The 23481-nt window shown below is 30.2% G+C and overlaps 2 protein-coding genes across 5 annotated transcripts in view; one reads left to right on the top strand and one right to left on the bottom strand.

Moving 5' to 3' along the window:
• LOC119606957 overlaps positions 1 to 16813 on the top strand; it is an 82178-nt gene extending 65365 nt beyond the window's left edge. For 3 of the 4 annotated variants that reach the window (XM_037960632.1, XM_037960633.1, XM_037960634.1), the window contains 2 exons: positions 15405 to 15542; positions 15613 to 16813. In XM_037960632.1, coding sequence (XP_037816560.1) covers positions 15407 to 15542; positions 15613 to 15893 — 417 coding nt within the window. In that variant the 5' untranslated portion in view covers positions 15405 to 15406 and the 3' untranslated portion in view covers positions 15894 to 16813. Of the gene's footprint in view, positions 1 to 437; positions 645 to 15404; positions 15543 to 15612 lie in introns of all 4 variants that reach the window. The other variant, XM_037960631.1, reaches the window with a different exon arrangement.
• Positions 5892 to 22398, bottom strand: LOC119606956 (protein NASP homolog). The gene is made up of 5 exons (XM_037960630.1): positions 22179 to 22398; positions 8854 to 9654; positions 7157 to 7316; positions 6804 to 7081; positions 5892 to 6385 (listed from the first exon to the last, which is right to left on the bottom strand). Exons 2-5 carry the CDS (start codon positions 9607 to 9609, stop codon positions 6095 to 6097), a joined length of 1485 nt encoding a protein of 494 aa, XP_037816558.1. The 5' UTR covers positions 9610 to 9654; positions 22179 to 22398; the 3' UTR covers positions 5892 to 6094.
• Between the last annotated feature and the right edge of the window lie 1083 nt (positions 22399 to 23481).

Here is a 23481-nt window from a genome sequence, read left to right on the forward strand (position 1 = left end):
TTTAGAAAAAGACTTTTAAAAGCAAAAAAAATGCTTTCAAACTTTAGCAACATTCTAGGATTCTTGGAAATAAATTTCCATTTATATGACTTCCTCTATGGTTTCTATATGTTAAAAGTAAGAATTACTCTCTTTTAAAGCAAATGTAATTTTAAGTAGGGTATTATAAATTCCAAATACTATACAACTTAAGAAAAAAAAATGTTCTTACCTTGTTATTGAATGATAAAGAAACACGCATACTTGACATACCATAAAGGAAAACTTGTAAAATTTAAGTTGACAGTATGATTATTGGTGGCTTGAAAATTGTCTAGAAAAGAAAAAAAGAAATAATGAAAAGTATTCAATTTAAGAAATTAAATAAAAAGACAGTTAACAACTTAAAAGACCTTGACAATAACTTATTAACAATAATAAATTTAATTTCTTTCTAGCCGATCATCGTTTTCGTCGCGATAATCTATTTTTGGTGCCAATGCATGGTGGCATTTGGACTTTATGTATAGATCTTCCTCTACATGAAATACAAGAACTGAGACGACATCCAAAATTTCCCCGTAGCGCACCGACATGCCTTAACTATTTGGCGGGCTCAACGGAAAATGCACGTGGCGAGGAGCAGCGCAACGATTGGCAACATAGTGAGTCACAGACCACATTGCAGCCTCATTTAAGTACGTATGGTACAATCTAGGTGTAAAATTTCATGTCTCTCTATATATATCTTTCTCTATTTCTCTTTATATACAAAAAAAAAAATAACTTTCAAATCTAATTAATTACTAACTGACTAAGAAAGTAACACACATACACTTTGATATATGTTTGTATCTATGTACAATGTATGTTGGGAGTACTAGAGGCACATAGCGGAAAAAATTTAAGGGTCTTCTATGGGAAGGTCTAAAAGACTTAATACCTTTTTACGAAAAAAAAAACTTCTAATAACCTTATCTTTCTTTTCCATGAATAAATACTTAATAAATTAATTTGCAATGGATTAGAAAGATTTGGTCTTTGTATAGCAGACCTTTTGGTTAACCTTTTCAATTTTCCCCGCTGTGGCTGGTACTCCTTCCTATAGTATGTGTAATTTAATTGTGATTAAAAACTCTCAAATCACACTTTAAATGTTGTGTAAAAACACCTTTCATTAGTTTACAATTTATCAAGCGATTGATAGAAAGGATACATGTAATAAAATGTGTTGTTATAAATTAAAAGATGAGACAACTTTTAGAATAATTAAAATATTTATTACAAAACTTACATAATTAAGTGAATAATTGTCACAATTTAAGTTCAGGTTTGGGTATTATTCTTTTCCTCTATTGTCATCGAAACCATAACAATTTACTTTAATTAGTTCTTTGTTAAAAATTTCCATTTCAATTGCATCACAATGGCATTTAGCTTTGGAAACTGGTAGGTTATCATGGCAGTTTACTGATAGGTACGTAAACATACAGGTAGAATCGAAAGGATACCGTTTTGGACTCTTGCATGATATATTGTCATTAACATCGTTATATAATGGGTTTCTAGCTTTCTTAACTATGAACTTTTCCCATCTTTCTGGCACCAAAAGATCATCCTTCTCATTACAAACCTGGCGAAAGAGGTGCTAGCTAAACCTCTAGTCTGCCTGAACTATAAACTGGTGATGATCGGCTTTTCCTTTGGATGTTTTGCCATGGGGTAGAACCAGAGCACTATGGTTGGCCAGTTGCCCGCAGGACTTTGTCCTGGCTGGTCTGTTGCTTAAGGTTTCTTCGGGATCCACGTAGTGGCTTTGGTTTAAACTCAAATTCGCGTGAAGGGACGCTTATTTAAACGATTGATGCACGGTGAAATATAATTTTCTAAATAAGTTTCTGGTACAAACAGCAGGGTAAGGCTGTGGATTAATAAAATGTTGGAGTTGAGCTGATAATGCAAAGATTTGATATGATCGGATACTTGTATCTAATGATATGAGAGGGATTCTGAGCTGTTTTTGACGAGGTACGGATGGAGTGAGATGTTTAACGGAACTAAGTGAGAAGTTTGCAGAGCTGAGTGGAACTGGTTAAGTATGTTGGAGTTTACTCTCAAACATGCTCAACTTATTCTTGTGGCCACTGAAATAAGTCTTGTCAATTAAAATGGATCTGTACTTCGATCCAAACAATAGATCCATTTCAATAGTATGGTTGTGCGATTTAAAGAGGTTCAGGAATGCACTGGGGTAGTTCTTTAGATGATGAGAATGCCTTAGGGATGGAGCATTCCTCATAGCATTAATAGGGTATTTTCACCTGATGTTGGCTACGTCGCTTCTATTGGCTCTAAACTAGTGAATGCCTTTTCCTTGTCGGGGTATGTATAGGCTTGTCTCATTATACCTGTCATTCCTCAATGAGGCTACTATGGCAAGAGATTAGATAGCTCGAGGACTTGAGCATTGTGTTTGTACATGGACCGGCATGAAGAAGCACAAAGGGCGGTGGTGAGTAATCAATGAAGCTCACCCTGTAGATGAAAAAGATCACTTCTTTATAAATAGCTTTCAACAAGTATTAAAACTTATGACCGATAATAGATAGGACTCATTTGGTCCCACCAAATACAGAGCATAACCTTACATCCAAGGATATTTGGTTTTGCTGCTGATTCGTCTGGTTGACCGGATTTACATACGATCTCTTACGCATCTGGTCATTCTAATGGATCCATTTTTCATTTCGCAAATACCATTTTGGATTACAAATAGCCACTGACTATGAAGTTATTTCAAGGTGGATTGGTACAAAATGAGGAGGTCAATTGACTCCTTATTTCGATTACAAATTGACAATAGGTTTCAACTGTTATCTTTTTAGATTACTTTGAGACAATTTTTTGGTAAACTAATGTGACGATAATCTTCTCTCTGGGCACACTGGATACTAATGCCCCAATTCATACGAATTAGAGTCATGATGATTAGTGGAAATTAATTATACAAGTGCATTTGACACCTAGTCAAACTGATTGGAATGTTTCTGCAAGAAATCAGTGGTCATTCAATTCTACTGTATAAAAGAATTGTCCTTTCCATGACAATGTGGTCGTTTCAACGACAATTAGATCTTCGCTCCGGAACGACCTGAGTTCATACTCGAGTAAAGATTGTCAACTTTATGAACTGTAACAAAGTTAAGGTATAAAGGGTAGCCACTCAATTTAGAGCAGCTCACCTGATTGCGGTCCTTTAAGATTTCAGTCCCTTTAAGATACCCAATTTGTCGTAAGAGTCCTTTATAGTACTACTCACTACTTTTAGAGTTAAACAGCTGGTAACAAGTTTATTATAGTTAGCAGAGCCTTCGTTGGCGCAGTCTTCATTTACTCCCTTGTAGAATATTGCAATGTTCCTTAGGCTGTATACAATGGCTGAGAGAATTAGAGTGAGAATTGCTTTATATTGTCTATAGTTTACCGGCATGATCACTAGGTCTTAGTCCGTTTAACTTTGGAGGCATACATTTTTCAACGTCATACCTCGTAGTAAAAAAAACAAGATCAGTTTTCAGCCTTTTCACACTAAGGCCAAAGAAAACACTTCACTTACCCAGCAAATGTCAGCATAAGCGACAGTATCCTTCTGTCTAATTCAGTTACCAATTTATATTCCAGTTGGGAAGACAGAACTCCCTCCTAAGGTATGCCATGTCTAGCAAATCTTGAGATATTGACTACGTCCATCGTTACATTAATCAACCTTTTACTCAGAAGCTTCTTAATGAACTGCTGAGTTTGTTGATAAATAAATCGTTCAAGAGTTTTGAGAAGAAAAGACGCATGACTGATTATTCCATAGTCCTTTAGTTTAGTATGTGATGTCTTTCAGCTGGTTTACACTGAGGCCACATGAAACCTTCGACTTACCCAGCAAATGTCAGCATAAGCGAATGTCTTCATCTATCTAATTCAGTAAACAACGAGTTTATAGTCACATTCCAGAGTAAGAGAGGCAGAGCTACAACCTGGGGTTGTTGATCAATAACTCGTTCAAGAGTCTTGAGAAAAAAGGACGCGTGACAGATTGTTTCATAGAGTCCTTTGCTTTAGTATGTGATGCATTTCAGACGGTTCACACTGAGGCCACAGGAAACGCTCCACTTACCCAGCAAAATTCAGCACAAGCGACTATCTTCTTCTATCTAATTCAGTAAAGAACGAGTTTATTGCCACATTCCAGAGTAGGATAGGCAGAACTAACATCTGGGGGTGTTGACCAATAACTCATTCAAGAGTCTTGAGAAGAAAAGACGCATGACTGATTATTCCATAGAGTAATTTGCTTTAGTATGTGACGTCTTTCAGCCGTTTCACACTGAGACCACAGGAAACGCTCCACTTACCCAGCAAATGTCAACATAAGCGACTGTCTTCTTTTATATAATTCAGTAAGGAACGAGTTTGTAGCCACATTCCCGAGTAGGAGAGGCAGAACTACCTCCTAAGGTTGTTGATCAATAACCCGTTCAAGAGTCTTGAGAAGAAATGAGGCGTGACAGATTGATCCATAGAGTCCTTTTCTATAGTATGTGATATCTTTCAGCCGTATTACACTGACTACGCCCATCGTTACATTAACCACCCGTTTACTAAGGAGCTTCTTAATGAATTGCTGAGTTTTTGTTGATCAATAAAACGTTCAAGATTCTTGTTATACGTCCATAGAGTCATTTGCTTTAGTATGTGATGGCCTTTCATCCTCTACGAGGGATGTATAGCCTCCTAAGGCATAACAAGATCTTCGTTTTTTTCTAAAGATCCGCATCAACAACACCAACTAATTTTGAAATAAGTCCCTATAATTGTTCAATGTCCGCCACAATAAAAAGTATTGCATTTAAAAGTCTTAGAAGTGAAAATTTTTAGAAATTCCCTTCGATTTGGAGTTAGTAGATTGTGATCTAATCTTTATTTTGTCTTTAATCCATCGTCATTCAGACGATGGAATTGAAGAATTTGTCAAGTTTTACATTCAAAAGTCCACTTCTTTAGATTGTCGTTATCTTGGCAAATAATCCTCATAGTCCAGCAGTTTAGAGTTTCAGTTACGTCTCGAACAATTCCTCAATGTTTTTCCTCATATTCCAGCAGTTTAGAGTTTCAGTCTCGAACAATTCCTCAAAGTCCTAATTTGCATTCTTATACAGTTCACTCCTTTAGTCCAATCCAGTCCAGTGCTTTGAGATAATATTAAATTGATGATTTTAGTTAAGATTTTTTTTTAATAAAAAACTTTATTTAAATATTTTTCATTTTTTTTTATACGCTTATTAACTATTTGTGTAAAAATATTTTATGTATGTATGCACTACTACAACTTAATAAGTTGATGCAGTAATTTGCATTATTTTGCTTGAATAAAAATATGAATAATTTATTATAATTATTATAAGAGAAACAAAAATGAAAGCAGGACACAAACAACACTTTCTGCCTGTTTAAGTAGCAAAATACAAGTTAAAAAAATTATAATATATTTTTCCATAATTTTAATGAAATTATTGAAAATGAAGAGAAATTAAAACACAAATAGGTCATTAGAGGAAATTGTTAATGGTAGGACGCAGCAGACACTGGCAGTTAACAAAGATTAATATGAGGTAGTAAAGAGGGGGGGGGGGGAGGTGTTAATCAAGTTTTACTTAAAGGAAATTTTAATGTTTTATTGGGTTAAAAAACAACTTTGCTCCTAGTTAAGGAAATCAGAAATAAGTTTTCTTTTTTTCTAAGGATGTTTAAGATAGAAATTAAAAGCAACAAACTTTAAATGAAACCGAAAATGTATAATATTAAGGAGATAAAGAAAATAAAAACAGGATACTAAAAGGGTAATGAAAAAGTAAAAGTAGTGGGCCATTTTAACATGGTGTTACACACACACCCAACTGGAATGCAGTTAATTTATGAGCATATTGTGTAGATACCATATTGTTTTTTACTTCTCTCTTGCTCAATATACAAATGAAAATTAATATTAATACAAAAAAAAAATATATAAGAAAACAGAAACAGACACACACACACACACAGAGACACAAAACTAAATAATTTAAACTGCAGGACGTTTGGCCGGTGAACAGGCAACAGCAGCTTCGGCTTCTGAAGTTGGCTCTTCTGGCTTTTTACGCTTAATTAAATGTGAAATATCGGTAGGTTTCGACGAAGATATTATGGCAGCTGATGATGCTGATGATGACGACATAGAGCTAGTACCATCTGTTGTTAACGAGGAGGCGGCGGCAGCTGCTGCTGTTGCAGATTTTGAAGAGCCAGCATCTACATCACCACTGCTGAGTGGTTTAATGTAACTATCTAAAGCAGCACGTACTTCAGCAATATTCTGCAATGAAATTGTTCAAAAAATAAAAAGAGAAAGAAAACAAAACACAATACAAGATATGAATATTAAATTACAATTAATAGACTTTTTCTATGCACACAACACAAATATGTATGTATATGTAGTAGTTGTTTAGTTGTCGTTGTCTGGTTTGTTGTAATATTGTTGCAATTAGTATGATAAAATGTTATGAATTTAAAGAAATATGTATGAGTTTCTTCTATAGCAATGTTAATTAATTTAAAATAATATTATGCAGCTGACGTACAAGGTTTAAAGGCAATTTGTTAATAGCGTTTTCTAGGGTTAAGCTAAATTTTCTAAAATATTCAAATGTTCATTCCTATAATGTTTAAGTTATAAAGGTTCTTATGAATATGTGTTAATAATACTATAACTTTTCAAAATATCCCCTTACCTGTGCTTGTGTTTCTTCAATTTCTGTGATTTTTGCTTCTATTTCTTGTTTTGTTTCCTCCATATCTTGTATATTATTCTTATCCTTTTCAGTGAGTTCTGTTGATTTCTTAATTTCCTCAATTTCTCCTGCAATAAGATTACAGGCCTCCTTTAAGGAAGCAGCACCTTCTTTATTTTGCTGTTGCATTAAAAATGTTAAACCGATTTTATAGTGTATTTCGGCCATAGCGCGGCGATAGTTGTTGGGCAATTCTTTGTAAATAATTAAGGCTTTTTCTAAAAAGAAGAGAAGAAGTAAAGGCATGGAGTATAAAAACAGCTCTTTTTTGTAACTTATGTATCGCAACTCACCATAATCATCACGTGCTGAATCCAAAATGTTATTTTCAAATTCAATATTAGCCAATTCGGTTTGTACCTCAGCCAAATTGGGTAGACCACGTTCGCCCTGGCGGGAGAAGATTTTGGCAGCCAATTCAAGAATTTCCCAAGCTAATTGTAGATTGGAGGCCTGGAAAATATTAAAAGGAAGAATTTTAGTGAAAAAAAAAATTAAAATTTTTCTAGTGATTTTTCACTAAAAATTAAGTGAATTTTCACACAAATTTTTGTGAATTTTTCACCAAATTTTTTTGAATTTTAATCAAAATTTTTAATTTTTAGTGAATTTTTCACCGAAATTTTTAGTGAATTTTTCACCAAAATTTTTAGTGAATTTTTCACCAAAAAATTGTAGAAATTTTTTTTCAGTGATTTTTTTGACAAAAGTTTTAACAATTTTTTTTTTTCAACAAAAATTTTAGTGAATTTTTCACCAAAAATTTTAGAAAATTGTTTTCACTAAAAATTTTAATAAATTTAAAGATTGGTGAATTGTTTTTTCAATAAATATTTTAGTAATATAAAAAAAATATTTTTTCCACCAAAAAAAATTAGTGAAATTTTTTCACTGAAATATCTCGAAAATATTTCATTGAAATTTGTAAAAATAATTTTTTTTTTTAATTTAGCGAAATTTTTGACTAAAAAGTTTTGCGAATTGTTTTCACCAAATTTGTTCACTAAAAATTTTTATAATTTTTTTTTACGAAATATTTTTTTGAATTTTTAGTGAAGTTTCACCCAAAATTTTAGAAATTTTTTTTTCACTAAAAATTGTAATAAATTTAAAGATTGGTAAAATTTTTTTCAATAAATATTTTAGTAATATAAAAAAAAATATATTTTTTCACCAAAAAAAAAAAGTGAAATTTTTTCACTGAAATATCTCGAAAATATTTCACTAAATATTTTTGAAAAGTTTCACTAAAAATCTAAAAATGTTAATCTAAACATTTTTTTTAAAATTTTAGAAAATTTATTCACAAAAATTTAAGTGAATTTTTCACAAAAAATTTTTTCGTTAAAAAGTTTTAAAATTTAAAAATGGGTGAATTTCAAAAATTCACCATAAATTTTCAGTGAAATTAAAAGAATACTTTTTCACGAAAATATTTCACTAAATTCAGTTATTTTTTATATTTGAGAGAAGTTTTTCATTAAAATGAATTTTGTTCAATTAATTTTTAGTGAAATTTTTCATTTAAAACTTTAGTAAAACTTTTCACTTAAAATTTTAGTGAAATTTTTCCTTAAAATTTTAGTGAAATTTTTAATTAAAAATTTTATCGAAATTTTTCAATTAAAATTTTAGTGAAATTTTTACTTAAAAATTTAGTGAAATATTTTCACATAAAATTTTAGTCAAATTTTTCACTTAAAATTTTTGTGAAATTTTTCACTTAAAACTTTAGTGAAATTTTTCACTTAAAATTTTAGTGAAATTTTTCATTTAAAATTTTAGTGAAATTTTTCACTTAAAATTTTAGTGAAATTTTTCACTTAAAATTTTATTGAAATTTTTCTTTTAAAATTTTAGTGAAATTTTTTACTTAAAATTTTGGTGAAAAATTTCACTTAGTGAAAATTTTGCTGAAATTTCTCATTTTCACAATTTATTGAATTTTGAATTTTTCAAAAAAAATGTTTAAAAGTTCCTCTTAACTCACCGCTTCATTTTCTTCATCATCTTCCTCTCCACCAGCATCACCATTCGATGTTGATGGTTTTTCACCATCATCAATGGCAATCGAGGTTTGTGCCTTTTCTGCCGAGCCATTTGCTTCTCCATTTGTGGTCTTTTTCTCTTCTGGACCCTCCTCCTTCTTCTCGGTTTTAGTATCTTCAGTACTGGTAACTTCTGATTCCTCTTCCATTTTTTCTGGTTTATCTTCCTTCTTTTCCTCTTCCTCTACTACCTCTTTCTTTTTATCTACCTCTTCTGCTGCCGTAGTATCAGCAGCATCTTCTTTTATACTCTCCAATTTAGTGCCATTTGTACCGGCAGCAGCTGCCGCCTCTTTAGCTTTGCCATTTGTTGTTTCGGCTGCAGCTTCAGCACCATTATCTTCTTCATCTTCCTCATCGTCATCTTCTTCCTCATCGGGTACATCGATAACTTTGTTTTCATCTAAAGCCAAAGCTATAAGAGATTTGGCATAGAGTAAATAGGGCATACCCAATTCATCGGATAATTCGCCATATAATTCTTCATAGAGAGCACAAACTTGACTTAGTTCATCAGCTGCCTCGGCAAAGGATTTAACCAGGAAGTTACGTGAACCATGACTGTAAAGTTCTTTAGCTTTTAAAATCTTTTCGGATCGTTCCTGTTCGACTATGGCTTCGGTGGAGAGTGTCTCCGTGGTAGTGGGTGCAGTTGTCTCTTCAGAGGTTTTGGCAACAGTCTGTTCTTCGGTTGGCATGTTTGTGTTGTTGTAGATTTCTTTTTTTATGTGATAACAAATTAGCTAAAATTAAAGATAAAGAAATATTTAGAAAATCTATTAAATTAACATATTTTCTTAACACATTTTATTACATGTATCCTAAAGTGGAATTGTAAAGAAACTAAAACACCAAACTATAAATATTTAAACAAAAAAAAAAAAAAATCTATCAACATCTCTTTCTCTTAAAGGATTATAAATATTTATTTTAAACAGAAGGCAATAATCACGTAGGTTGTACCGCAAACTCTCATCAAAACATGTTTTAATTAAGAACCAAAAAAAAAACAAAATCCAAAAAAATTTAAAAACTAAACTAATTTAAATTATTTATTTTATTCTTTTAACAAAATCAAGTTGCATGCAATTGCTTTCTTTATCTGTCTTTGTCTATTCATTAATTTGGCTTGTTTTATTATGCGTTTCTTTTTCGCCTTGACTTTAATTAAAACAAATACACAAATTTTATAATTAACTCTGTACTATATAAAATAAAAACCAAATTACAAAAAATAAGTAAGAATTCTCTTTTAAACACGTAGAAAAGTTAAAAGTTTGGCATCAGTTTTATTTCGTTTTTTTTTTTATATATATATATAAAAAAACTTTTGTTTTTTATTTAATTCCCCATATACATCATCATTTACACAAACTCGCACGCATTTAGTTAATTTCAAAATTTGTGTAAATTACAATTAAGAAGTTCTTAAATGTGTTTTTAGTTAATGAAAATATTTCAATTACAAATAAATAAACAAATGGTAAATAACTAGATACAGGTAGAAAAAACAAACAAAAATATTGAGAAAACGAAGGACATTCCCACGAAAATTTGTTCTTAACACCGGAACGACCAACTTTTCCTATAGAGAGGTTGTTTAAAACAAATCAAGTTTTCCTATAGAAATGTTGCCTGAAAGAGATAAACTTTTATTATAGAAAAGTTGTCTGAGCTACTTTTCCTATAGAAAAGTTGTATGAAACAGAGCAACTTTTCCCTGTCAGAAACAGAGGAACTTTTCCTATAGAATAGTCGTCCGAAGCAGAGCAACTTTTCCTAAAGAAAAGCTGTCTAAAATAGAGCTGCTTATACTATAGTTTCCTATAGAAAAGTTGTATGAAACAGAGCAACTTTTCCTATAGAAAAGTTGTCTGAAACAGAGCAACTTTTTCTATAGAAAAGTTCTCTAAAATAGAACTTTACCTATAGAAAAGTTGTCAGAAAAAGAGCAACTTTTCCTATAGAAAAGTCGCCAAAAGCAGAGCAACTTTTCCTAGAGAAACGTTTTCTGAACCAGAGCAACTTTTCCTACAGAAACGTTGTCTGAATTAAACATGCTTTACCTATATAAAAGTCGTTTGAAATAGAGCACCTTTCTCTACAGAGAAGTTGTCTGAAACAGAGCATCTTTTCCTATAGAAAAGTTGTCTGAAACAGAGCAATTTTTCCTATAGAAAAGTTGTCTAAAACAGAGCAATTTTTCCTATAGAAAAGTTGTCTGAAACAGAGCAACTTTTCCTATAGAAAAGTTACATGAAACAGAGCAACTTTTCCTATAGAAAAGTTACCTGAAACAGAGCAACTTTTCCTATAGAAAAGTTACCTGAAACAGAGCAACTTTTCCTATAGAAAAGTTACCTGAAACAGAGCATAAGAATAGTCTGAATAGCTGTCAAAAATAGAGCTGCTTATACTATAGAAAAGTAGTTTGAAAAAAAGCAACTTTTCCTATAGAAAAGTCGCCAAAAGCAGGGCAACTTTTCCTATAGAAAAGTTATCTGAAACAGAGCAACTTTTCCTATAGAAAAGTTTTCTGAAGAAGAGCAACTTTTCCTATAGAAAAGTCGCCAAAAGCAGAGCAACTTTTCCTATAGAAAAGTTTTCTGAACCAGAGCAACTTTTCCTATAGAAAAGTTTTCTGAAGAAGAGCAACTTTTCCTATAAAAAAGTTGTCTGAAGAAGAGCAACTTTTCCTATAGAAAAGTTGTCTCAAACAGTGCAACTTTTCCTATAGAAAAGTTGTCTGAAACAGAGCAACTTTTCCTATAGAAAAGTTGTCTGAAACAGAGCATAAGAATAGTCTGAAACAGAGCAACTTTTCCTATAGAAATGTTTTCTGAAGAAGAGCAACTTTTCCTATAAAAAAGTTGTCTGAAGCAGAGCAACTTTTCCTATAGAAAACTTGTCTGAAACAGAGCAACTTCTCCTATAGAAAACTTCTCTGAAACAAGCAACTTCTCCTATAGAAAACTTGTCTATAACAAAGCAGCTTTTATTGTCTAAAAAGTTGCCGAGTAGAGTAGCACTCCCCTACAGAAATACTGACTAAAGCAAAGCAACTATTTCTATAGAAAAATTGTCTGCAACATTTTCCATAGAAAAGTTGTCCTTTACACATTAACTTTTCCTATAAAGAAAATAAGTGAATTAAAAGTTAAAAGTATTTTAATTGTAAATAAATTAACAAATGATAAAAATGAAAGGAATGTTTATAAAAGGTATATTTAACATTTAACACCAGACTACATTGTTTTAAAGCAAAAATTCTATAAACATTTTATATTATTTTAAACAAGGTCATTTCCGTTTCCCTTTTGCACGTTGGCAATGGATAAAAATTTAACAGCATTACTTGTCGTCTTTTACGTACAATCCAACGTGTCCTCAAAAAGCATGTGTTTTTAAAATGTGCACATCCGTTGAGGCTCATTTTAATAGTAATTTGTATAGTAAAATATATTTAAAATGTTAAATAAATGTAAAGACTTAAATTGCATTTGTAATCTTGTGGAAATTGTAGCCACTATTAAAAACTGAACTGTTTCCTTATCATGTCGTCTTCGTTCTTGCTTTTTTGCTTAATCAAAATATCTTGTATTTTAAATGACAACAACAACAAGAATTAAGTATAAAATAAAATTGAAATTTGTTTTTATGAATTAAACTTCTTAAAAGTATCATAAGTAGATTTAAATACTTTATACACTTTATTAAATTGCTTTAGATTTGTTAAACTTAACAGAGAGAGAGAGATAGCTTTGTGGTGAGATTTACTATGTGTGTCTTTTAGTAATTCAATGTATGTTATTTACAACTTAAATAAATCTTTCTCTTAAGCTTACTTAATACAATTAGATTGTGTTGTATGTCAAATGTAACTAGGTACTGCTTTGACTAGAGAACTTTGTTTAAAAAGAGAATTTTAAGGTTAAGATTAAATTGTTAAAGAAAATTTAAGTTTTAAGAAATTTTTAAAAAAACTCTTGTAATTTTAGATCTAAAACGCTTTATAAAACAAAATTTAAAATTTTACTTATCCTTACAACATTTTTGGGTTGTCATTACAAAACAAAATTTCGCTCTATGCTATAAACTTCTTGTTCATTAGTATAATTACCCCGGTTCAATATCCAAAAACATCATCATCAGCACACATATGCAGGGGGTAATACATACATGCAATTAAAAGGCTTTTAAGACAAAATAATACAGTTTGTTGTCATGTTAAACAAGCATTTTGATTATACATTGAGTGACAGAACAGTTTGTTAAATGTCAATGTTCAAAGGAAATGAAACATATTGGAGGAATAATGGTTAAAACATCAATTATGAAACCAATTAATCTATGGTCAACAATGTTTTTGTAGTTACAATACCAAAAATGTTTAAAAAAAATCTTGTTTAAAAGTATAGATATGAATGTTAATTTCAGATTTTATGTAAAATTGGATTTAAGTATTGTTTTTTTTTTTTTTTTTTTTTTTTTCATTTTGGAGATTTCATTGTCATGTCATGTTAATGACAATCAAATAATAAGTGACCTTGTTGGACAAAGAACAAGTAGAGCCTTGTTAAATTGTACTGCTTATATTTGTTTGTGGAAAAGAAAGGAAATGAACAGAATTTTTGTATTTATGTGAATATTGGAAATGGATGTTTTACTTTTTTGACATCTGTATATAGAGGAAGATGCCTGAAACACAGCTACTTTTACTATAGTAAAGTTATCTGAAACACATCAACTTTTCCAATAGAGAAGTTGTCTGAAATACAGCAACTTTACCTGTAGAAAAGTTGTCTGAAACAGAGCAACTTTTCCTACATAAAAATTACCTGTAACAGAGCAACTTCTCCTATAGAAATGTTGTATGAAAAGTTACCTCAAACAGAGCAACTTTTCCTATAGAAATGTTGTCTAAAAGAGAGATACTTTTCATATGGAAAAGTAGTCTGAAACCGAGCAAGTTTTCCTATAGAAAAGTTGTCAGAAACACAGCAACATTTCCTAAAGAAAAGTTTTCTGAAACAGAGTGACTTTTCCTATAGAAAAGTTGTCTGAAAGAGACCAACTTTTCCTATGTTGAAACAGAGCAACTATTCCTATAGAAAAGTTGTCTGAAACAGACCAAATTTTCCTATAGAAAAGTTGTCTGAAACAGAGCAACTTTTCATATAAAAATTTTGTCTGAAAGAGAGATACTTTTCCTATAGAAAAGTTGTCTGAAACAGAACAACTTTTCCTATAGAAAAGTTGTTTGAAACAGTGCAACTATTCCTATAGAAAAGTTGTTTGAAACAGATCAATCAGATTCCAATAGAAAAGTTGTCTGCAACAGATCAACTTTTCCTATAGAAAAGTTGTCTGAAAAAGGGCCACTTTTCCTATAGAAAAGTTGTCTGCAACAGATCAACTTTTCCTATAAAAAAAAGTTGTCTGAAAAAGAGCAACTTTTTCTATAAGTTGTCTGAAACAGAGCAACTTTTTCTATAGATAGTTATATCACACAGATCAACTTTTTCTATAGATAAGTTGTCCTATAGAAAAGTTGTCTGAAACAGACCAATTTTTCCTATAGAAAAGTTCTCCAAACAGATCAACTTTGCCTATAGAAAAATTGTCTGAAACAGAGCAACTTTTTCTATAGAAAAGTTGTCTGAAACAGAGCAACTTTTTGTATAGAAAAGTTGTTTAAAACAGAGCAACTTTTCCTATAGAAAATTGTCTGAAACAGAGCAACTTTTTCAATAGAAAATTGTCAGAAACAGAGCAACTTTTGTTATAGAAAAGTTGTCTTAAACAGAGCATCTTTTAGTACAAAAAGGTGTCTAAAACAGAGAAAATTTTTCTATAGAAAAGTTGTCAAAAACAGAGCAACCTTTTCTTCTAAAACAGAGCAACTTTTCCTACAGAAAAGTTGTCTGAAGCAAAGCAACTTTTCCTATAAAAATGTTGTTTGAAACACAGCAACTTTTCCTATAGAAAAGTTGTCTTGCAGGCCAGTTATCGTGAACAGAGCAAGTTTCCTATGGAAATATTGTCTGGAACGGAGCGGCGGAACAGTAACATAAATCAAATTAAAACTATAAGATATCACTATAACGCAAATTTCATTATAATTTCAATTTATGCAATCTTTATCTTAACAACTATACAATTTTATATTAAATGTTTAAACTTTATTGCAACGCTTTTTTTAATTTAAGTTTGCTAATTGCTATTTTAAAAGAAATTTTCACAATTCTATATAATATATATTCATAATTAATAAAACATTATAACTCATTTGAATTATACAAACTCATGCAAAAAAGTTATTGAAAAATAAAATTCTCTACACACTACACTCTATGCTTTTAGTACACATTTCCCTTTTGTTACAAAAAAAAAGCTTAATTTTAAGCCAGTTTTTCTCAATGTTTTACAAAAACTTTCTTTAAAAGAAATTTAAAAACAAATTTATAATTATTATTAAATTTCTCATTTACAGGAATGCAAAATTTGTCAATATCCTGCTCATTAGTGTGTCTGATAATATTGGGCAGTGCTGCTTTAGTGGGAGCCTTTGGTGTTTGTCAAAGACAAATAAGCGCCATATTGATAACAGGTGTTATGTATTTACTGGCAGGTAAATGTTATAATTTATTCCTTTTTATTTAGGTATTAATATTTACTAAAAACAATTTATTTACTTTTAGCCTTATTTGCTTTATTTACTCTAATGATAATACATTTTAAAAGACAACAAGGTCGACCCATGTTGGATAGTGACTATGATGGCACAGTAGATGGTATAGTGGCCAGACCGGGTGGTCCAGCCATAATGGCCAAACCACTTTTGGGAGCCCGTATATTTTTAACTTCTTGGAGTTTAGATTTGGGCTGGGGTGGTGTGGTATTATGTGCTATAACCTCTGTACTTTGGATATTGTTATCGAAAATAATGCGTTATAATCCCTTTTCCACTTTAATGATTTAGGTCAAATTAAATAAACCCTTTACAAGTTAGTATTAAAAACAATATTTCATAATTAACACGGTACCTAACAACAAACAAACAAAAAACTTATTGTAATACTTTAATATAAAATGTATATTTTTTATTAAACAAGTATTTTTCCAATTAAGTTTGTAGCTTATTTTTGTTTTAGTATTTTTCTTCTGAAAACCAATTCATAATTAAAGTTTGAAATAAAAGTACCTTGAAAATAAACTAAAAACAAACAAAAAAAAAAATGGGAATAAATTTAAGCTTTTAAAACAAAAATTGTTGAATAAATTAAAATTGTATTAAGCAGTACTTGTAGAACAAATTATGAAAAACCAAAAAATGGCAACAAAACACAAGATTTAAATAAAAAGTAGCCTGATACTAAAAATAGTAATTATATTGTAAAAAAATTTAAACACTTTTCAATAGCAAATTAAAGGAAAAAACAAAAAAAAGTATTTTATACAAAATTAGTTTTTGAAAACAAAAAGAAAGAAATATAAGCATTTTTAATTATATAAATTATGAAATATTGCATCAATTAGAAATCTAAAATTTATGTATAATTAAACAAAAACAAAGTATATAACAAAAAAAAACACAGAACAGAACCAATTTATGCTTAATTAACTTTTGGATAATATGTATATTTATTATAAATTTATCATTCATTTGCAATACTATCTTGACTCCTTGATAAAAATTGGGTTAAAATAAACAAAAGCATTTTATAAAATTTGTCAACATTTCGATTATTTTAATGTTTCAATAAAATCTCTACAATGATCTGAAACTGATGAACTTTTACTATAGAAAAGTAATCTTTTACTATAGAAAAGTGATCTGAAACAGATCAACCATTCCTATAGAAAAGATAGCTGAAACAGATCAACTTTTCTATAGAAAAGTGATCTGAAACAGCTCAACTTTTCTATAGAAAAGTGATCTGAAACAGATCAACTATTCCTATAGAAAAGTGATCTGAAACAGATCAACTATTCCTATAGAAAAGTTAGCTAAAACAGATCAACTTTTCTATAGAAAAGTGATCTGAAACAGATCAGCTATTCCTATAGAAAAGTTAGCTGAAACAGATCAACTTTTCTATAGAAAAGTGATCTAAAAAAAGCTCAACTTTTCCTATAGAAAAGTGATCTGAAACAGCTCAACTTTTCCTATAGAAAAGTGATTTGAAACAGATCAGCTTTTTTGATAGAAAAGTGATCTGAAACAAATCAACTTTTTCTATAGAAAAGTGATCTGAAACAGCTCAACTTTTCCTATAGAAAAGTGATCTGAAACAGCTCAACTTTTCCTATAGAAAAGTGATCTGAAACAGCTCAACTTTTCCTATAGAAAAGTGATCTGAAACAGCTCATCTTTTCCTATAGAATAGTGATCTGAAACAGCTCAACTTTTCCTATAGAAAAGTGATCTGAAACAGCTCAACTTTTCCTATAGAAAAGTGATCTGAAACAGTTCACCTTTTCTTATAGAAAAGTGATTTGAAACAGCTTAACTTTTCCTATTAAAACCTTATCTGAAAAAGCTTAACTTTTCCTATAGAAAAGTGATCTGAAACAGCTCAACTTTTCCTATAGAAAAGTGATTTGAAACAGCTCAACTTTTCCTATAGGAAAGTAATCTGAAATAGTTCAACTTTTCCTATAGAAAAGTAATCTGAAACAAATCAACTTTTTCGATACAAAAGATGTCTGAAACAGATCAACTTTTTTGATAGAAAAGTGATTTGAAATAGATCAATTTTTCTAATACAACTTACCAGAAACAAATCTACTTTTCTTATAGGAAATTACAAATTACCACCTAAATGTTAATACAATGATAAAAGCGACTTAAATGTAATTGACTAAATTTCCTCCATTAATACCCAGAAATTCATTTAATTTTTTCTATCAATCGAATGTTTTACAATTTCATTTTCATAACAACCAATCACTTAATCAAATACAAAAAAAAAATGCCTTGAATATAAATTTTGTTTTAAGCCTCCGTTATAAAAAATACAAAGAAAATGACACAAGAAAGTAAAATACAAAAATTTAACTTAAGATAACATTAATTTCCCAAAATAATCTCTCAAACTCCCTAAGAAATGTTATATTTATAGTAAATTTTTTTGCCTTTTCTATACTAAATATAAATATATTTATATCTGTATGTATTAACTATTCTCTAGTTATTAGAATACTTATGTTTGCTTAAAGCTCTAAATTTATTTTTGTTAAACAAGCTTAAATTTATTAAGAAGAAAACAAAAACCCCTCACACAAAATTGTCAAAAAAGAAAAAAATCAAATGGCCTTCATTTTCTAAAGAAAAACAAAATAAAAAGAAAATCTATTTTATCACTAAATAATACTTATTATTACTACTCGTACTCTCTTAAATTATAAAACCAAAAAAAAACAAACTTAACTATTCACTGTGTTTAATAAAACATAAATAAATTTACATAATCCTTAAATGAAAATATGTTAAATAAAATAAAAAAATAAAAAAAACTTAATTAAGCTTAAGTATAAATTCTATATACAAAATACACCAATAAGAAAAAAAAAGAATAAACAAATAAATGTTATTAATTATTTAAATATTGTTTATTGTTTTTTACTACTAAATCGAACAGTTTTAATTTCAAATCAGTTTTTTAACTTCATTTATATTTTTGATTTTAATTATTACAAATTATAATCAATATTATGGAAATTACATAAAAAACTAAAATTGCAATGCTTTTATTGCTTTTAAATTACACATTATTTACATGAAATATTTAATATAACAAAACAACAAATGGAAAAATTATATTAATATTAAATTAAAGAAATGTATTTTTATGTAAACGCTTTGCCTTAAGAAATAAATAAAAAACCAAAAACAAAATTAAGAAAACAAAACCAAGAAATATGTTTAAAATTATCTTTTGAATAAAAACTGAAATAAATTTCATTTAAAGCTAAATTAAGAAGAGTTGTTTTATTTAAAAATAATTAAGAAAAGAGTTTGAGAAACAAATTAAAGAAACTAACCTCGGCAAAACGTCTATATGGGTTATAAACCCTTGGGAACCCCATTCCTCACTCCTCTTTTCATTTAGGTTCTTTTTGTTTCTCTATCTTTGGATCTTAACATTCTACGATGTGAATCAAAGTGGACCTTAAGGTCTCCGTAGATCTTTTAACAAGACTTAGATATCAGGAAACTAATCTCTAATATAAATAAATTTAAGAACTCAGAGCGAAACGAAAATCTTGAAAAGCCTTCTGTATAATCCCCTTCTTTCCCTAGCTACATACAAATAATGGACGGCGGTTGAAACTATGGTAGTCTGGACACCTTAAAGTTCCTCCTGAACATTCACTTTCCCGGTTGTATCTCCATAGAAGAGAGAGAGAGAGAGAGAACTAAGTAAATTCTCCCAAAAATGCAGAGTATACGGAAATACCTATACCGATTGGTGATCCCTGAAGATCTTCAGTACAATATAGATCTTGATGTTACATGGCTACGTAAAATATATAAAGCCGGACTCTCTTGCACCAAGTGTAGTGTGATATTTATTCCTTAAGCGAAAGACTAATCAGCCTTGCGTCCTTTCTGCTAAAAAAATCGAAAGGATAATCGATATCTATCATAATCTTCTTCTATCCCTAGCAACATTTAGATAGTGGACGGCAGTTGAACATTAGGTAGTCTGGAGATCTTAGAGCTTCTCCGGAACACTCACTTTCACGGTCGTCTCTCCATAGGAGCGTCAACTAAGTAAATTCTCTCAAAATGCAGTGTTTACTGAAATATACGTACCGATTTGTGATCCCTGCAGATCTACAATACAATATAGATCTTGCTGTTTCATGGCTATGTATATAAAAGTCACTCTTGGACCAAGCGTATTGTGTTCTTTATTCCTAAAGCGAAAGTCTACTCAGTCTTGCATCCTTTCTGCTAAAAACTTTGGAATGGATAATCGATATCTACATAAGGATCTCGATTGGTGAATACTTTTTCTCAACATCGAATACGAGGTACTCCACAGGATGGCGCACTATTCCCACTGTTATGGAGTATGGCCATTAATGGTCAATTAGTAGAACTATACGGTTCCCTATGCCGATAATTTAGCGGTAGCAGTAACTGGCGAAACATTGTCTCAAAAATTAGAACAATCTCTTAAAATAATGATCTCATGGAACTTTTACCGTGGTTTTAGTGTAAATCCGCAAAACGGAACTTGTATTACATATTTCTCGGTTTAATGGCGACGTATTTAAGCTTTTGGATAACACAATCAAAAGCCATAACGACGCTATATATTTGCAGAAAGACCAATGGAACATGCTGGAGTATCAACACAACAAATGTTAATTGGCTATTAAGGCTGTTATTAAACCAATAATGCTGTATGGGGTAGTTGTCTGGTGACATGAGCTTAAAAAGGCTTCATACAGACAAGAAATCTTTTGCATATCTCATTACCAATACCCTAAGAACTTCCACAAAGGCATTGTTTATATTATATATTCTAGCCAAACAAATGGCAATATGCACTGCTGTCAGATTGACTTTAACTGGCAAATGAAACGCCAGTCCACAAAATGCCGTTGATTGTTACTGAAAGAATCCCCATTTCCGTTAAAAAATTATTTTCGTGTATATCTAGACTTGTACATCATTGCCGGACGTCTTTCAATCAATTTTGTGGAGTTCAACTACCTGCAATAAAAATACAGATCATAGACATCTGCTATTCCGTTGGTCTAGTAAGGGCGATTACGTTGAACTACCCAGCAGTTCGACAATGAGTCAATGCATCCGAAAAACGCGTAACCACCCGATTAGCTCAAATTCGTCATTCGTCACGAATGTACTTTTTGTAAATGAGGGTAAGGACACTCGTCACTTTAGTGTCTCCTTTGTAAGCAAACTTGAGCTTTTTGTCTAAGGGGTGACTATTGACATATTCGTAGGACCACCTAAGCAGTCGGTGGCTAGGCGTGATCCCAAATGGTAAGTAAAAAAGGTAGTTAGAGACTTTCCGAGCAAACTGCTGGAACCTACCTTCTTCGTATTCAAAGATTAGAACTAAGTAATCTGGTATCGGTCATTAATGGTCTCTGCAAATTTGGTAGTCATGCTGGACGCATTGGGATTTTTCTTAAAAAGGAGAACCCTAATGGAGAACCATCAAAATACAAAGCTGATCTTGTGACAAATGGATTTCTACAAAAGTATGAGGTCGAATATATATGTATATATACATTATTGCATTTTGACATTTAGAATGGGAAACCCTTTTTATAGAGTTTTCATAATTAATATTTCAACATAATTTTAAATTGAAAACAACTTAATTTAAATGTAAACATCAAAGGGTTAATACCACAAGTCTTCGATCGTTGAAATGTAAATACATGCATATTGTATGTATGTTTCTCCAAAAAAAAATGGAATAATGTCAAATGAGTTTATTTCAAATAAATGGAATTTAAGAAGAGATCAAAACGTGTTTAACGCAAAAAATAAATATGCAAGGGACATTAATACATATTATAACAATTACCAAGAGAAAAAAAATACAACAAAAGTTCAATAACATTAAAGTAAATATGTAGGTAGAATGTGAAAATTATAATATGAAAATAAAAAACTCATTTTATTTATTTAATTTACATGCATGCATGGTTTCTTTGTACTGACATATGATTTAGCAAAAATGTTAAAAAAAATTACTTTTAAATCGGTATACTAGTAAACTACATATCAAAATTTTCAATACAAAACTATAGTAAAATTTAGCAAAAGAACTGGCAACCTTATTTTAAAATTTCATTAATAAAATTTTAACACTAAAAGAAATGGCGCAAAATAAAACTAATGACACACACTGTAAACTGTTTGGTTTCTTTTTGTGCTTTTTTCTGTTAAACATTTTCCCTGTTAATGCAGTAATCCCCTTGGTTAATACATAAATATATTTAATACATAATAATTTTATAATAAATAAACAAGTACTTGTAGCAGAAATTAAATAAAACAAGCCACAAAAAGTTCATTCAACTTAAATACACAAAATAAATCGAGTATTCAGTCCGTAGACATCATCAGTATTTGCAATTGAAATTCTGCCTGCAACGAGCTTCCCCATTTACTTTATCGAGTATAAAAAGTTTAGCAAAAATAAAATCATTTCTTACACAATTCCTGTTTTTTTAGTTGCCCCGGTATAATAATAAAACATTTTTAACTTACCTGGGTTAACAAGTTTTATAGTTTTCTTTTTATTTATTTAATTATTTTATTAATTATTAACTTTTTTCCTGCAACGATTCACTTTTTTACTTCAACTGTATTCACAAAATTTTTGCAATGGAATGCAAAAATATTTTTTTGCGATAAAAAAACACAACTGAAATGTGCCGCAACTTTTTTTGTCAAAACAATGTTTAACATTTGGTCTCTTTCCCTCGTATAATACCGGCGCTTAAATATTATGTGTGAAAGAGTAAGCTATAGAAATGGCGTAATTCGCGCGTTGTCAAACACAGTTGAAGAAAACCAACACAGCAGAGATGTATAAAGTTATACATTCGAAAATAGGTATATTTGAAGAAACTCCTCTACAAACCTAAACGACTAAAATTGCAAATAATTTCTAAAATACAGATCAGATCGCAGAAGTTTTGATGTCATTTTAAAGGTATTTCAGTAGGAATTATAATATACTATTCTTTTTTTACACAAAACTTTCACAGCAGCAATAATTTGAAGTTTTATTTCTATAATAGAAAATTGAAAAGCAACTTCGCTTACTAATTCCTTTCTTAATAAAATAACCAAGCGAAAATGGAGATAAATAATGATTATTATCAGTGTTCAATAGGATTATTTATATATAGAACTTTCAATTTAAAATATTTTTGATACTGAAAAACTAATTTTCCATCCTTGAAAAGGGTTATTTCTTTGACAAAACAACTGCAGTGTTGCATAAAAAGGTACCTTTTATGGGAGCCTTTTTTTGGGGTTTTGGAATCAATTTTTTGTCATAAAAAGTCAAAATTGACTAATTTGATCAAAGATTCGGCAAATTGACTATCTGTAAAAAACGACTACACTATATACCATATTAAAGTCCAGACTATATATATGTACTAGACTTAAGGACAGACTATAGACTAAACTATAGTTCAGACTTTAGACTATAACATAGTCCAGACTGTGGACTAGACTTAACACTAGACTATAGACTAGACTATAGACTAGACTATAGACTAGACTATAGACTAGACTATAGACTAGACTATAGACTAGACTATAGACTAGACTATAGACTAGACTATAGACTAGACTATAGACTAGACTATAGACTAGACTATAGACTAGACTATAGACTAGACTATAGACTAGACTATAGACTAGACTATAGACTAGACTATAGACTAGACTATAGACTAGACTATAGACCAGACTATAGACTAGACTATAAACTAGACTATAGACTAGACTATAGACTGAACTATAGATTAGACTATATACTAGACTGTAGACTAGA

The sequence above is a fragment of the Lucilia sericata genome, unplaced genomic scaffold, assembly GCF_015586225.1.
Source record: "Lucilia sericata isolate MDLA Ls3-8-SP2 unplaced genomic scaffold, ASM1558622v1 Contig000642F_arrow, whole genome shotgun sequence".
NCBI classification, from domain to species: domain Eukaryota; kingdom Metazoa; phylum Arthropoda; class Insecta; order Diptera; family Calliphoridae; genus Lucilia; species Lucilia sericata.

Excerpts from the sequence above, each read along its gene's own strand:
- LOC119606956 (XM_037960630.1), bottom strand. The coding sequence starts at position 9,609 with ATGCCAACCGAAGAACAGACTGTTGCCAAAACCTCTGAAGAGACAACT. Across the intron at positions 7,317-8,853 it reads ATGATGAAGAAAATGAAGCG|GCCTCCAATCTACAATTAGC; the intron begins GTGAGTTAAGAG and ends AATATTTTCCAG. Across the intron at positions 6,386-6,803 it reads TTGAAGAAACACAAGCACAG|AATATTGCTGAAGTACGTGC; the intron begins GTAAGGGGATAT and ends ATTTCATTGCAG.